At 35.5% G+C, this 14,116-nt stretch overlaps 1 protein-coding gene across 1 annotated transcript in view; it reads left to right on the top strand.

The window, feature by feature from the left end:
• Positions 1-14,116, top strand: part of TRPM7 (transient receptor potential cation channel subfamily M member 7) — a 62,124-nt gene that overhangs the window by 27,763 nt on the left and 20,245 nt on the right. Inside the window, exons 5-18 of the mRNA XM_067305853.1 lie at positions 836-1,049; positions 1,577-1,701; positions 2,290-2,461; positions 4,252-4,426; positions 5,634-5,757; positions 6,705-6,777; positions 7,061-7,161; positions 8,077-8,211; positions 9,591-9,644; positions 10,207-10,347; positions 10,944-11,078; positions 11,673-11,953; positions 12,456-12,684; positions 13,888-14,043. Coding sequence (XP_067161954.1) covers positions 836-1,049; positions 1,577-1,701; positions 2,290-2,461; positions 4,252-4,426; positions 5,634-5,757; positions 6,705-6,777; positions 7,061-7,161; positions 8,077-8,211; positions 9,591-9,644; positions 10,207-10,347; positions 10,944-11,078; positions 11,673-11,953; positions 12,456-12,684; positions 13,888-14,043 — 2,115 coding nt within the window. The remainder of the gene's footprint in view (positions 1-835; positions 1,050-1,576; positions 1,702-2,289; positions 2,462-4,251; positions 4,427-5,633; positions 5,758-6,704; positions 6,778-7,060; positions 7,162-8,076; positions 8,212-9,590; positions 9,645-10,206; positions 10,348-10,943; positions 11,079-11,672; positions 11,954-12,455; positions 12,685-13,887; positions 14,044-14,116) is intronic.

The raw sequence follows: 14,116 nt of genomic DNA, 5'->3' as shown, positions 1-14,116 counted from the left end.
GGGAGAAGGGCTCCTAGCAGAATTCTTTCACATTGGTATAGCAGTGTACGTGTTCCCTCATACACTTAGTATACCTTAAAATTGCTGAGAATCCATTTCTAGAAGTACAGAAATAGCAAGTTACCTGTACTTGCTTCTGCTGAGCACCAGTGGGGTTGCTAAAACCACTTTATTGATAGCAATGTTTTTAGTTGGAACTTGATCAAGGTAGGGCTTACTTTCTGCATATCCCCCCCCCCCCTTGTTTTGAACAGTTCATATTAAGGATGTAGAAGTATTCTTAGCTGATGAACTGACTACTTCATCTTGAACTGTTAACCATAGCAAGCTTTAAAAAGCTGCTAGATTTGAAGTTTTGTATTAAAGAATGTAGCTTTTCTTCCCACAAAGAATAGGGAGGGAAAAGCAAGTCACTTCATCTTTCTGTAAGACTTTTCACATGAGACATGCAAGTTTTCCCAATAGATGGCAGAAATTTTAAAAGTATTTCTGAATTTAATCTAACTTAGAAATGATCCAATACTTTCAAAAAATCTCATTTTTCTAGGGCACTGTGTCAGCAGAATGGAATAACATCATATTTCTGTAGCCTTTTCCCCTTTTCAAAACTTGCTTTCAAAACTATTAACTATCTTGGCCTTAATTTTGGAGGGCATGATGTAAATTTGTCTACTTACTGCATCTGCCTTGTTTCGTGGAAATAAATTAAATTTTCTGTAGCCAGGGTTAGGAGAATATTTCCTGAAATATGTTCTGGTTGTTGTTTTTCCTCGCTGATTGTGTGATGGTTTCTTCTAAGAACCTTTTAACTCAACTTTTTTTCTTTTGTCTTCAGTATGTGCGATTGTCATATGACACTAAGCCTGAAGCTATTCTGCAACTTATGCTTAAAGAATGGCAGATGGAGTTGCCGAAGCTTGTTATATCTGTACATGGGGGCATGCAGAAATTTGAACTTCACCCACGCATCAAGCAGTTGCTTGGCAAAGGTCTTATTAAAGCTGCAGTAACAACAGGAGCCTGGATTATAACTGGAGGAGTTAACACAGGTAAGAAAAGTACAAGTGAATGTGCACAGTTAACTGGATTATAGCTTATAAAAGCCAAAAGATTTAATGGCTGCCTAGCTGTATCTTAAAGCAAAGTGTTTTTCAAGTTTTAGTTTGGTCAAGTGAATTTAAAATATTTTATCACACATTTTGAACATATATAGCTTGAAATGGCCTGCTGTATTGTCCCTCAAGGACAAACAACACAATGGTTTTCAAACTGCAGGAGGAAAAACTTCCACTTCTTATTGCTTTATTTGTGATTAAAACAAGTACAGTAATGTACTGGAAGCTGTCTTTTAGTTCTCTCTAAGCTAATACTTATTTTGTTGCATTACTAATGTGTGGTGCTTTGTCTCCTAGTAGTAGGTGTTGTGCACTGTATGGGTGCTTTTTCTTTGGTGCTCTGTAAAATGAGTTCTCAGCTCCTTAACAGGCCAAATTAATAAAATAGGTGTATTTCTTAAAGCTATTCTTTAATAAGATGTGGTACTCAATATATTGGAATTGTTTTTGTGCACAAACAGGTGTTGCAAAACATGTTGGTGATGCTCTAAGAGAACATGCTTCCAGATCATCTCGAAAGATTTGCACTATTGGGATTGCTCCATGGGGAGTAATTGAAAACAGAAATGACCTTGTTGGAAGAGATGTAAGGATAAACTTATCTAATTGAAATAATTATCTACATGACTTATTTTTTGTCAAATCTGCTCAAGCGTGTTTTTTCACTGCCTTTGCAACATTGGAATGCTTGCTTTATAGTGAAGATGCACTGACATCTGTGACTTAGGCAAGGTCTTTAGGGTAAACAAGTTGCAAAATGCAAATGCACTAGAGGAGGAGCTTGTTCTCAAGTGTGTGTGGTTTCCCCCCCTCCCCCCGGCATTAGTGAATCAAATAGCAAAAATGCTGAAGTATTATGGAGAATTTGCATTTACTGAATCTTCCAGGCTAATGTTTGCCAGAGTGGTCACAAGTTTTGCTTGTAGACAGACACCTTTTCAAGGGACCTTTTCTCTATTATCCTTCAGAACCAAATTCTTTTGTGATAGTTACCTGTTTTGCTGCACGAAGTTACGTAGCTAGCTACAGCTGTTGGTGTATCCTGACCCAAGGCATACTTACATGTGTTAGTGCTTGTTGTTTTCCATCTGTTGTGTCTAGACAAATAGCTAAGTTTCACAGGGACTGATTTGAATCTTTAAAGTAAAATATATTGTTGTGTGCTTATACTTAGGTGGTTGCTCCATATCAAACCTTGTTAAACCCATTAAGTAAATTAAATGTCCTAAATAATCTCCATTCCCATTTCATTCTGGTGGATGATGGAACAGTTGGAAAGTATGGAGCAGAAGTTAAATTACGGAGAGAACTGGAAAAAACTATTAATTTGCAACGGATCCATGCAAGTAAGTAATCATGATGACCAAAGACTGAGTGTTACTATGCTTTACTGAATAAGATGTTTATGTCAAATATTCAAATGAGAAAATACAAAAACTAGGGTTTTTTTTGCATGTTTCAACCTTACTTCTGGTAAACAACCATTTTGCACATCATTTCAGCTGCTGCTTTGGACCTTAGGAGTTGCTGAAAGACTTAGGATTTCTCTGAAACCAGAGAGGAAAATTCCTCATTTGAACAAAGCTGGCAATTTTGCTTTGATAAAGTAAATAGACATCATTTGAGTTATTAGTGTGTAGTCAGGCCTTACCAGTCTGATTAATGTTTTTGATGGTGATTGCTTGCAGTTCCACAATAGAGAAACTGAGTTTGGAAAACATCATCTATGTTTGTGTGAGGAAGCAGTGACTTTATGTAGTGCTTTCCTAGCTATGGAGCTGTGTGTGTGTTTTTCTTATTCTTATAAGAATTCTTCCATGATATTCCCTGTCAATAGCAGGGTTTCCATGTACCTGTGTGCAAATTAGGTACATTTTCCCTTCTTTGGAAATTACTGGTGTGCAGGAGGGGAAACAGGGTTATCTAAAGAAAAATTTTCACTTTCCTGCAGTAGTTTGGGAGTGTTCCTGTGAGGAATATCTCTTCTGTTTTGTAGATTGTGTGTTCTATTGTATTTATCTGGCTTCTTTGCAGGCCCCCCCCCCCCAAAAAAAAAATACCCAAAAAACAAAAAAAAAACCCAGTGCTTAAAACTGTGCATTAGCAATAGTTAAAATGTATGCTGAACAGCATTTTAACTTTCATCCAATAGAATGGGCATGCTTGGTCTGTTAAAAATGTAAAGTGAATGCGCTAGCATTGCATATGTACCTACTACATTGTTTCCGTTAACTGTTTTTAGTTGGCAAAGGTGTATGCAATTCTTTCAAGCATGCACAAATAGATCAGTACTTTACTTCATCATCAGTTCTGCAAGAAATCCAGATTGCATTTATCCAGTGAAGAATCCTTGATTTCAAGTATTTCTTACACCTCTGTTTGTGACTTGTTTTCAACCCAATTCTAAGATGTTTTATGACATTAACTTGCTGTAGTTTGTTTAAAAAAAAAAAAAAAAATTGTCGAACCCATTATATGACCTAGCTGTTCTTTGTATTTTGGAATAAATGGTTTTAAAGTAAGTTGTTATTTGGAGTAAAATGTTTTGTTTTGGAATCTACTGTTTCCCCACTTGATCTTGCTATTTAATGCATCTTTGACAAACAACAGTGAGAAAATTGGCAGCCCTAAATCTGTATGTCCTGGCAAAAATCTGACATTTCAGGGTGAGTCAGTGACCATGTACCTAGAATAGAGTGGTGTAAGTAGAAGGCAAGAGCTGAAAAAGCAATCAGTGTGAATAGCTTGCAAAATAGTTGTGCTGTAGCTGTGGCTGGTAAAAGAGAATGGAAATAATAGTGTTTGACTATAGCTAGAACTCTCCAGCAAGAAAAGTAGATATTTTGAGAGAGAATGTATTTTTGCATTTTAGATATGTGAAATGTCTACCCTTGTTATTGCATTTGTGTAGATAAAATAATGACAAATAATGCTTGTTTGTTATTTATTGACCTTCAAATGTTAACCTTGTCTGTTAGTATATGCCCCTCCTGTAACTTTGACACTAAAAACTTCTTTTGCTAGACCTGGTGAAATGCTTCATGTTTTATGCTTACGTTTTCATTTATACTGACAAAGGTCTAAAAAAAAAAAAATTGAAAAATAGGGATTTGTTTGTGTATTTACAACTTTATAGGAATTGGCCAAGGTGTGCCTGTGGTAGCACTTGTATTTGAAGGTGGACCCAACGTCATACTCACAGTTTTAGACTTCCTTCAAGAAAGTCCTCCTGTGCCAGTGGTAGTATGTGAAGGAACTGGTAGAGCTGCAGACATATTGGCGTATGTTCACAAGCAAACGGAGGAGGGAGGGTAAGTTGTAGTACTTCTAGTCAAACTCTCAGTTATATAGAGATGTCTTTTGAGAGTAGTCCTTTAATGAATTTGTGCAAGAGCTTTATCTATGGAAAGACAAAAGCTAAAAGAGTGTAATATTGCATGTGATACAGTTTTCCAGGTTGGCTGCGAATAATCACTTTGGCTAAAGACTGAGATTTCTTTCCAGTTCTGGCTTCCTCCCATGTGACATCTACAGAATCTGGGGCAACTGGCATGGTGGGCTTGCTTTAGCAATACTTACAAAAGGAGAGGAAAAGTAGATACACCTATATCCTAAATAAGGGGAAACATCTCGCATGTGACTTCACTAATGTGCAGTAATTGTGTTATACTGTTGTAACTAGAGCACCCAACTATCAATTTAAATGCTCTGTCTGCTTTGACCCCAGATTTAAACTAAGCAGCAGTAACCTGCTAAGTGACTAACATGACTTTTTAAGTATGCACAATATACTGTTTTGCTCAACAGAAGTCAGAGCTGGCCAGACCTTCCAGAGATGTGAGAATGACTTATCCTGAATACATTACCAAGTTGCTTGAAAATATCACTTGACTTGATTGAATGGAAATACTTGTATGCCATTAGTTATTGCATGGTAGTAGCTTGCCTGAAAAGGGAACAGGAAAAGTATCTATATTATTTCTTCTGAGTAGTGTTAAAATTTAACTTTATATAAACTTAAGTGCAGAAAACAATTGTCTGTTCATAGTTTCAAAAACAAAATGTGATTTGCTTGTGGTCCGCAGTCCTCAGTGGCTTCCAGTTAGCTGCCAGATTTGCTTAAATCTTTAAACATGTTGGATACTAGCTGCAGGGACTGCCTCAGGACCAGGAGGAGGAGATAAATGTAGCGCTAAACCAGACAGCTTTGTCCATTGAGAACGAGATCAGATGCAGATCTTGCTCAGAGGGGAGAGTACTTACCTGAGAATATCTCAGAACTGAGTTTGGGAAGGAAAGGGAGAGAGGTTGAGTTACTTTTAGGAGGCAGTAGCAGAAAGTCTTAGATTAAGCAACCTATACTTCATTATAATGGTTGCCCAAGCTTTTGCCCCTGAAACAATTATAAGCTTATAAATGGCAGGACTTTGAATGGACATGTTCAGACTAATTAAATGTGTGGCTGTTCCTGCTGTTCATATATAACAATTTGTGTTTCTCTGTTTGTTATAATCTCAGGAATGTTCCTGAGGGTGCAGAGCCTGAAATCATTTCAACTATCAAGAAGACATTTAATTTTGGTCAAAGTGAAGCGGTTCATCTGTTTCAGACATTGCTGGAATGCATGAAAAAAAAAGAACTTGTAAGTAGATATCACTATAGAAAATCTTTATGTAAGGTACATGCATTTGTGTATCTAAAATGAAATCCTTTCTCAAAATGTTTTCTATGATCAAGTTCTTAAATTTTTTCTGGCCATAATATATCTTTCCAAACACAGAAGATAGTCAAATCTAGGGTTTTTTTGTATACTTTATCTCATGGCCAAGAGAGACTTCATTCTTGTGATTACTTCTGGTAATTGAAGTTACTTCCTTGTTTCCAATCCTATCTGTTTTCAACTGATAGGATTCTGTTTTGTTTATAGTTCTGTATATGTATTTATTTTGTTTGTGGGTTTTTTCCTTTTTTTCTTGTTTTTATTTTATTATATTTTTTGAAAGCCTTTAGGTGTTCTGCTTTGTCTTTTAGTTATTAGCGTACAAATGAAAGACTGCTATCGTTGAATGCTTAAAGTAAAAGCACTTAATAGAGCCTGAACTATTATATATAGCTCTTTTATATATGGCCTGAATTCAGGTACTGGTGTCTCATTTGGAGACCTTATTATGCTGTTCCGAGTTCTTAAGTTGACATGTTCAGCTAAACACATTTGCTGGCAGGTTAATCTTGTAATCTAGAATGAACTGGGGAGGTAAACAGAATACTGTGTGGTAGCTGATAGAGATACTGTGATAGCCAATAGAGAATTGTCATCATAGTGCGAAAAGACATTGAAGAGTGTAAAGGGTTTCTACTTTGCTTTTCTCATAAAAGGTTGTTTTTTGTGGCCCCCACTTAGGAAAACAGTCTAGAGTACACACTGAAGGTAAGATTTAAATTGAGTGTAGATTTAAAATGCATTGAAGATAAACAGATTTTTTTCAATGTTATTTCAATTCCTGATATAAAAGACTGGGGCTAATCAGCTTTGTCCAATAGAATAGGAAGAACATGTGTTTAAAAATAAATGTATTTTGTTTTGAACAGATTACTGTTTTTCATATTGGGTCAGATGAACATCAAGACATTGATGTTGCGATACTTACAGCATTGCTAAAAGGTGAGACTTTAAAGAGCATTTAGAATCCCCAGCTATTGTAGTTCAGTGATTATATACTGGAATATTTATAAAATATAATCTGTAGGAATCTTTATTTTTTAAGCAAATAATTATCTAGTATGCTTTCTCATTTTACAGTGTCATAATCTATGTCATAACTGATAAAATATCTACCACAAAGTTATGCTGTATTACTTGATTTGACTGCTTTAAGAAGTAAGAATTGTTTAATGTTTTATATCTTAATTCATTTAATTTTTTTCATTGTGTTTTGTTTCTTAAGGCACGAATGCATCTGCATTTGACCAACTTGTCCTTACACTTGCATGGGATAGAGTTGACATTGCCAAAAATCATGTTTTTGTTTATGGGCAGCAATGGCTGGTATGTATGCAGTCTAGATTAAGCAGAATGGCATTTTCTGAGAGAGAAACTCAACTTTCTGCAAAGAATGAGTCTTTTGACTTAAGATAGTCTGTAGAATACTGACACGTTTATTTTAGGACAGTAATTTCTGAATACTTGATAGATTTATAACTGTTTTATTATTGTGTGCTTAAAAATAGTCCAAGAATTTTAGAAATGTGCTAAGCATTGCGAATAAATAGGGGAGAAAAGACATTGCAAAAGATGAAAGCTGAATTCATGTTGTTCAGATGTTCTTTCTTTTTTTACAGTTATACAATCATGTAACATTCTTAAAAAGTAGCTAGCAAAATACATATATTAACTTTGGTTGGCAGCACTGCTGCCTCTTTCAGGGAGAGGGAGAAAGTACCTATTTTTTGTAGTTTGTAAATTAGTTTGAAAACTACATTGTGATCTTGCCTTTTCCCCTATTACTATAAAGATAAAATACAATCTTATGGGACTGCACAGTCAAAAGTACGTACTGGAAGGCTTGTTGATAGCAGGGATAGTCCTGAGCATTTGTCTTTGGAGCAAATTGTGCTTTAAATGTTTTATGTCTTCCTACCTTTCATCCAATGTCAATATATGAGAACAGCTGAACTATGTTAGACTAAATGTCAATTTAGTCTGGTGAGCATGTCAATAAGAGATCTCTGTGGAAGAGTATAGGACCAGAGAAAACACCCAGCAATAAGTTCTCAGAATATTCTCTCATCATGTAATTGTGTGAAGCTCAGGCGATTTCCTGAACCCAAGGTGGCATCTTTGTAGACATAAAAGGATCTGCCCTCTGTAAAGGAATGAGATCAATTTGTAACCTAAGTATACTCATCTCAGTGCATTTTTACCGGTTCTCTCCAGCCTCTAGCCTGTACTCGTTTGTTGTAGGTTGGCTCCCTGGAACAGGCTATGTTAGATGCCCTTGTGATGGATAGAGTTGCATTTGTGAAACTTCTGATTGAGAACGGCGTAAGCATGCACAAGTTCCTTACAATTCCCAGGCTGGAAGAACTTTATAATACAGTAAGTGAATGACTGCTTTTTAAACAGATTGCTTTTTAGAAAAGCTTTTTATTTGCTCAGTGTTGTGCACTGGGTCATGTGCACTAGCCTACGTGCCATGTGATGATGATAAGGCCAATCCTTCACAGGAGGTTGGAGTTGAGAAGCGCATGCTGTCTGGCTGCGTTGCAGTGCCACAGCTGCTTTCTGGCTCTCCAGAAATGGCACCAGAAACAGTTTGTTAGCAGGGTGTTCATTTGAGTCTGATATTTGGGTATAGATACTAAAGAGGAAATTGCAGCACAGTTGTGGAACGTGTGAAATGTAAATCACAGTGGGGAAGAAAACAAGAGAGAGCCAGATGACTGAAACTTGCACGTAAAACAAAGTCCATAGACAATATTCATAAGGTGAATTCTGTCTATAGCTGTTGATCTTACCATAATAAATAATGTAATAAATAATAATTGTAAAAATAGCTTATTTTGTGAACCTACATGGTTATAAACATTGCATAGAAAAATTGTTTCCATGAATGCTGATTTAAAAATTTTAAGGTAACTTTTGTATAACATTAAGTATTTACCAAAAAACAAAAAAAACCTTTTTGTCAAAAACTAACCATGAGTAGTGAATAGTATATAAATATGTTTTAGGCTTGCATTAACACTCTCATTATCTGGTTATGACAAGAAAAGCCTTGAAATTAATTTGTTAATAAACTTGTATATAGGAGACCACATGATCAGACTTTTAAATTAATGTTTTATGGTGTTGCTTTTTTTTTTTTTTTTTTTCCCCCTTCACTTGATGTGCTTTTTTTAATCAAGATCTGTATTGGTGCCAGGGTAACCATATGTCTAAAAGTATAGCAGTTCCTGCCTTCACAGGAAATCGGAAAAAGAAGAAAAATCATCTTTGGTAAAAAGTGGGAATGTTCAGATTACAAATTTAAAAAGTAAGGGAGCTTTTATTGTGGATCCTTCAATTCTCTAAACACGAATATCAGTGTGTGTGTGTGTTCCTGTAACTTAAAATGGCTATTTGTTAAAACTTGTTTGTATAATTTTTATAACAAACAATATGCATATTGTTGCTGTTTGCATTCTGTTTTTTTTTTCCTTTGTGGACAAATTATAGGTGGGTTAATTATGTCTCAAATCAGAAGTACCATCAAAGTTGTAAAATGAAACAATAAGGAAATACTCTGTACTTAATATTACAATTTGAAATATTTGCCTTTAATGGTTACTACTTGTTTTTAAAAACTAGGATTTTTTTTTGAGTCAACATGTGATAATACTGGGGGACTTCTATTGTAATCTTCTCATGTTGTCTTTGCACTTCTAATTTCTCACTCCAACGTTTTTTTTTTCCCCCCCCTCTTCTGTTTTATAAAGAAACAAGGCCCAACTAACCCAACTCTCTTTCATCTTGTTCGGGATGTCAAACAGGTATGCTGTAAATGTAAAAATCTGTCAAATAGCCGTATTAGGTTGGTGGTGGTGTGTGGGTGGGTTTTTTTGTTTTTTTTATGTCTCTCATTTGTCAATTTAATCTTGGAGTTATTAATTAGGTTTGATTGAAGCAATAAGCTACCTCTCTGCAGTCATACTGTTATTTCCAAGATTTGCAGTTGCATGCCTAGCGCCTCATTGCCAGACAGATGTGCACTAAACCTGATGAGTGTTGTCTTTTTTCCTCTTGCTTCTGATTGTTTTGCTTTTTGAGGGGTTGGAAGCTGATATGAACAGGTGGAGTCATTTTGGCTGTTAAACAAAAAACCCCACAGCAGAACAAACGTACATCCTGCTAGGGAAGATCATACAGAAAAAAAACTACAACCATGTCTCCTTTGAAACTACTAAATATTGAGCCATGTAGATAGGTTTTTATCATGAAAGGCTTAATTTGTTTTTTTTATTTAGAATTATGATGTAACATGTAGAAACATTCTAAGCAAGATTAAATTAAGATTATAATTTGCAAAACTAAAAGTACCTTTTGTATTTCTAGGGAAATCTTCCTCCAGGATATAAAATCAACCTGATTGATGTGGGGCTGGTTATTGAATATTTGATGGGAGGAACCTATAGATGCACCTATACAAGAAAACGCTTTAGAGCTATATACAATAGTCTCAGCGGGAACAATCGGGTATGTGGCAGTTGGATAATAAGACAAACTGCTTCATATGTTCATGATTAAAAAATAGATTTTTATATATATATATATACACACACATATTTTGAAAAAGACGAGCCATATTATTTTGTTCTTTTTTTCGGTGGACTGGTTCTTTTAAGACAATTGTAATGCCTATGAAGGCATCTAGGAGCTGTTTTAGGGTTGAGGAGAAACAAAAGTTTTTTTTTAATGCATTTCCTTACTCTATCATCCCAATTACTTTTCTGTTCTTCCCCCTTTTCCTACTTGTAGGGGAAAAATGGGTGCTAAATGTGCTGATTCTCCAGCACTTGGGATGCAGTTATTCCAGCTTCTTGGCAGTTACACTGGTTGCTTTAGTAATATTTTTTTGAATTGTTTTTAATTTGATACTTCTTAAGTGTTTAATGAAAGCTCTAAATGTTGATGTTATATAAATTCATCACAGTTTCAGTGACAAAGTAAGTGTTCAGTTGCTCAGCTAAGCACCTGGCTGTAAACAGTTGATTGTATATTGTCTTGTAGGTAGGTGTTTAAAAAAAAAAGACAAAAAACAAAAAACCAACTTGCTGTTGTTCTTGTTGCAGCGATCTGGGCGAAATCCTTCAAATAATACTCCTCAGATGTGTAAAAGCCATGAGCCTTTTGGTAACAGGGCAGATAAGAAAGAAAAAATGCGACATAATCACTTCATCAAAACAGCACAGCCGTACAAACCAAAGGTACGGACGTGAGAGGGCATGCGGCGGTGTTTCGTTCTTTTTAAGCTCTTAAGAGGGGATAACCTGGATGACATCTGAGTGCCACTGAAATAAATAGTAGCTATTTTAGTGTAAAGCTGAAATTTCAGTCTTGCCTTCATGCTTGTTTATAAACCATCTAGCATGCTTACAGGATTGTGTAAAGAACGTCTTTATATTAGTCTTCCGGATAAACTCTGGTACATTAAGGAGCAAGAGCTTATGCTTGGCACAGTTCTAGCAACGGGGGAACTATATGGTTTTGTAGACAGAGCATGATTTGGCTCTGTTATAGGCAGTCTTGATGACTTTCTTCATTTGTGTGTAGAAATATTAGTTACAGCTTTTCTATTGACCTATAAATCAAAGCAATTCAGTCTCTCAGTTCTTTGAATGATTTAGACTCAATTGAAATTTTGAAAGAAAGTTCTAGCTGCTTCTCAAGTATGTTCAGAAATTCATTTCTGTTTTTATAAATGCATATCGCTTGAGCCATTAGATCATTGTATTTTATTACAGTTTCTATAATGAACAATTCAGAGATTTAAAATGTAACTTTCTGATTTTATTTTAAAGATTGACACTGGTGCAGAAGAGGGAAAAAAGAAAAGAACCAAAGATGAAATAGTAGACATAGATGATCCTGAAACAAGACGTTTTCCGTATCCTCTCAATGAGCTGTTACTTTGGGCAGTGTTAATGAAGAGGCAGAAGATGGCCCTGTTCTTCTGGCAGCATGGGGAGGAATCCATGGCTAAAGCCTTAGTTGCTTGCAAAGTATACCGTTCAATGGCATATGAAGCAAAACAAAGTGACCTTGTTGATGATACTTCAGAAGAATTGAAACAGTATTCCAAGTAAATTACATTTTTTTTATTGTTAAAGATCTGTTCTTGAATTTCCCATAAAAAACAGTAGGCTAGACATGAACAAAACCCTAACTATTCTTTTAGCATACTTGAAGAAAATTGATTTTTTTTTTTGAAAAGGATTCAGTGGCGCTCTAGTAAAAGTTGTGTATTAGATGTTGCCCATTTTACGAACTGTTACAGATCATGACTTATAGTTTAATTAAAATGGCACTGAATGTGCCATTCATTTACTTCTGCGTGACTTTTTCCTTCATAGTATTTTAATAATTGTATGTAGTCTGCATATGTTTTTTAATGGAAGTCACAAATCCACATGCTGTACTTCTGAGTTATAATGCAGTATATCTGCCAGAAAACAGGAGAGGTAATAGTCCACTTGGGCTGCATTATTGAGAATTTGATTGTACAGGAAAATTAAGCTTGAACTCAAGATCATCTGTACACATACTAAGTTTTGATTGCTTTGCTCTTTTTTTTTTCCTTCTAGTGAGTTTGGTCAACTGGCAGTTGAACTGTTAGAGCAGTCCTTCCGGCAAGATGAGACTATGGCAATGAAATTACTCACCTATGAGCTTAAAAATTGGAGTAACTCAACTTGTCTGAAGCTAGCAGTGTCCTCAAGGCTTCGTCCATTTGTAGCTCATACTTGTACACAAATGTTGTTATCAGATATGTGGATGGGAAGGCTGAATATGAGGAAGAATTCATGGTACAAGGTAAGCATCATCATAGTTCATTATTGATGTAAGAAAGGTCAACAGGACATACTTCATTTAGGCCTAAATAGAAGGAAAGCATGTGTTTAAATAGTATAAAGCTTTTACCACTCTAGCTTAAGTTAATAATTCTGTAAAATAGTTCTTCTATAACATAATCAAAACTGGAAATATTTATTGTTAACTGTTCTTTTGATACTCTATTGTCTTTTTAAATAAGGTACAGAAATATAGAAGGCAGAAAACAGGCAAGTAGCCTTTAATCAGAGGCTTAAATAGATCATGTGAATACTAATCCACTACTAAAAATATAGTGGTAAAAAAATTAACAGAAAAAGAAAAACACTGTAAGAATATAGTTTCATGCATTTTGGCTTTTTACAGGCTGCGCTTATGACTTGATGTAGAAAAGCTTTGTATATACTTTATTTTGAAGGAAGAAACTGAGCAAAGGGAGGGTACAGCATGAAACACGGGTAGGCAAATTGGGAGTAGGTTTTCCAATGGTGCCCTGTATGATACAGATCAATTGAACCAAAATGGGGGTTGCATATTTCCTTGAGGTGGTGCACCAAAAACTTATTGCTGCTAGGAATATAATGAAATACAACTTTCCTACAAAATACCAATAAGCATCACTTAACTTGTGACCTACTAAAATCCTCTTTGATAACTGATTCGCCATTTTCTTGCTTGCTTTGTAACAAGCTAATGACAATAAATAGCTTTTACCTGTTTTCTTCATCCTTATCTTAGCCTTCATTTTTCTACCATGAGCTGAAAAACAAGACTCATATATACTTTTAAATCTGCTTTGACAGTACACAGTTCCAGAGTTTCTGGGCAGTAGATTGAAGAGCAGAGTGTAAACAGAACGTCTCTGGATCTTCGGGCTTGGAGTACATTCTCTCTAGTGGCTTTTGATTCTGAAATTTATTGTTTGTTCCCCTTTCCTATATCCTCAGGTCAAGGAATGCTCTCTGTATGTCGTCTTTGCCTCTTAAGTATGTATATAAGTAACAACAACTAATTATTTTTTTCTACTTTTTTTTTTTTTTTTTTTTTTTTTGATCTCACTAACAAGCCAGGGAAATTTGGTTTGTACTTTTACAGGGGATATTCTGTGTATTGGTGTATTCTGGTATTTTGATATAGCTGTGAACTATTTTAAAGGTGTTTGCACTTAGTCTTCATCTTTTCCAGGTGATACTGAGTATTTTACTCCCCCCTGCTATACTGCTGTTGGAATATAAGACCAAGGCTGAAATGTCACATATTCCTCAGTCTCAGGATGCACATCAAATGGCAATGGATGACAGTGAAAACAACTTCCAGGCTGCAGCAGATGAAATACCTATGGTAACACGGCAGGGGGGTGGGGGTGGTGGTGCAGAAATACTAAAGGCAACATTTCTAATTTAAAATAAAGAAT

Source organism: Apteryx mantelli, chromosome 15 (assembly GCF_036417845.1).
Source record: "Apteryx mantelli isolate bAptMan1 chromosome 15, bAptMan1.hap1, whole genome shotgun sequence".
Taxonomy (NCBI): Eukaryota; Metazoa; Chordata; class Aves; order Apterygiformes; family Apterygidae; genus Apteryx; species Apteryx mantelli.
This window is presented reverse-complemented; position numbering and strand designations above follow the sequence as displayed.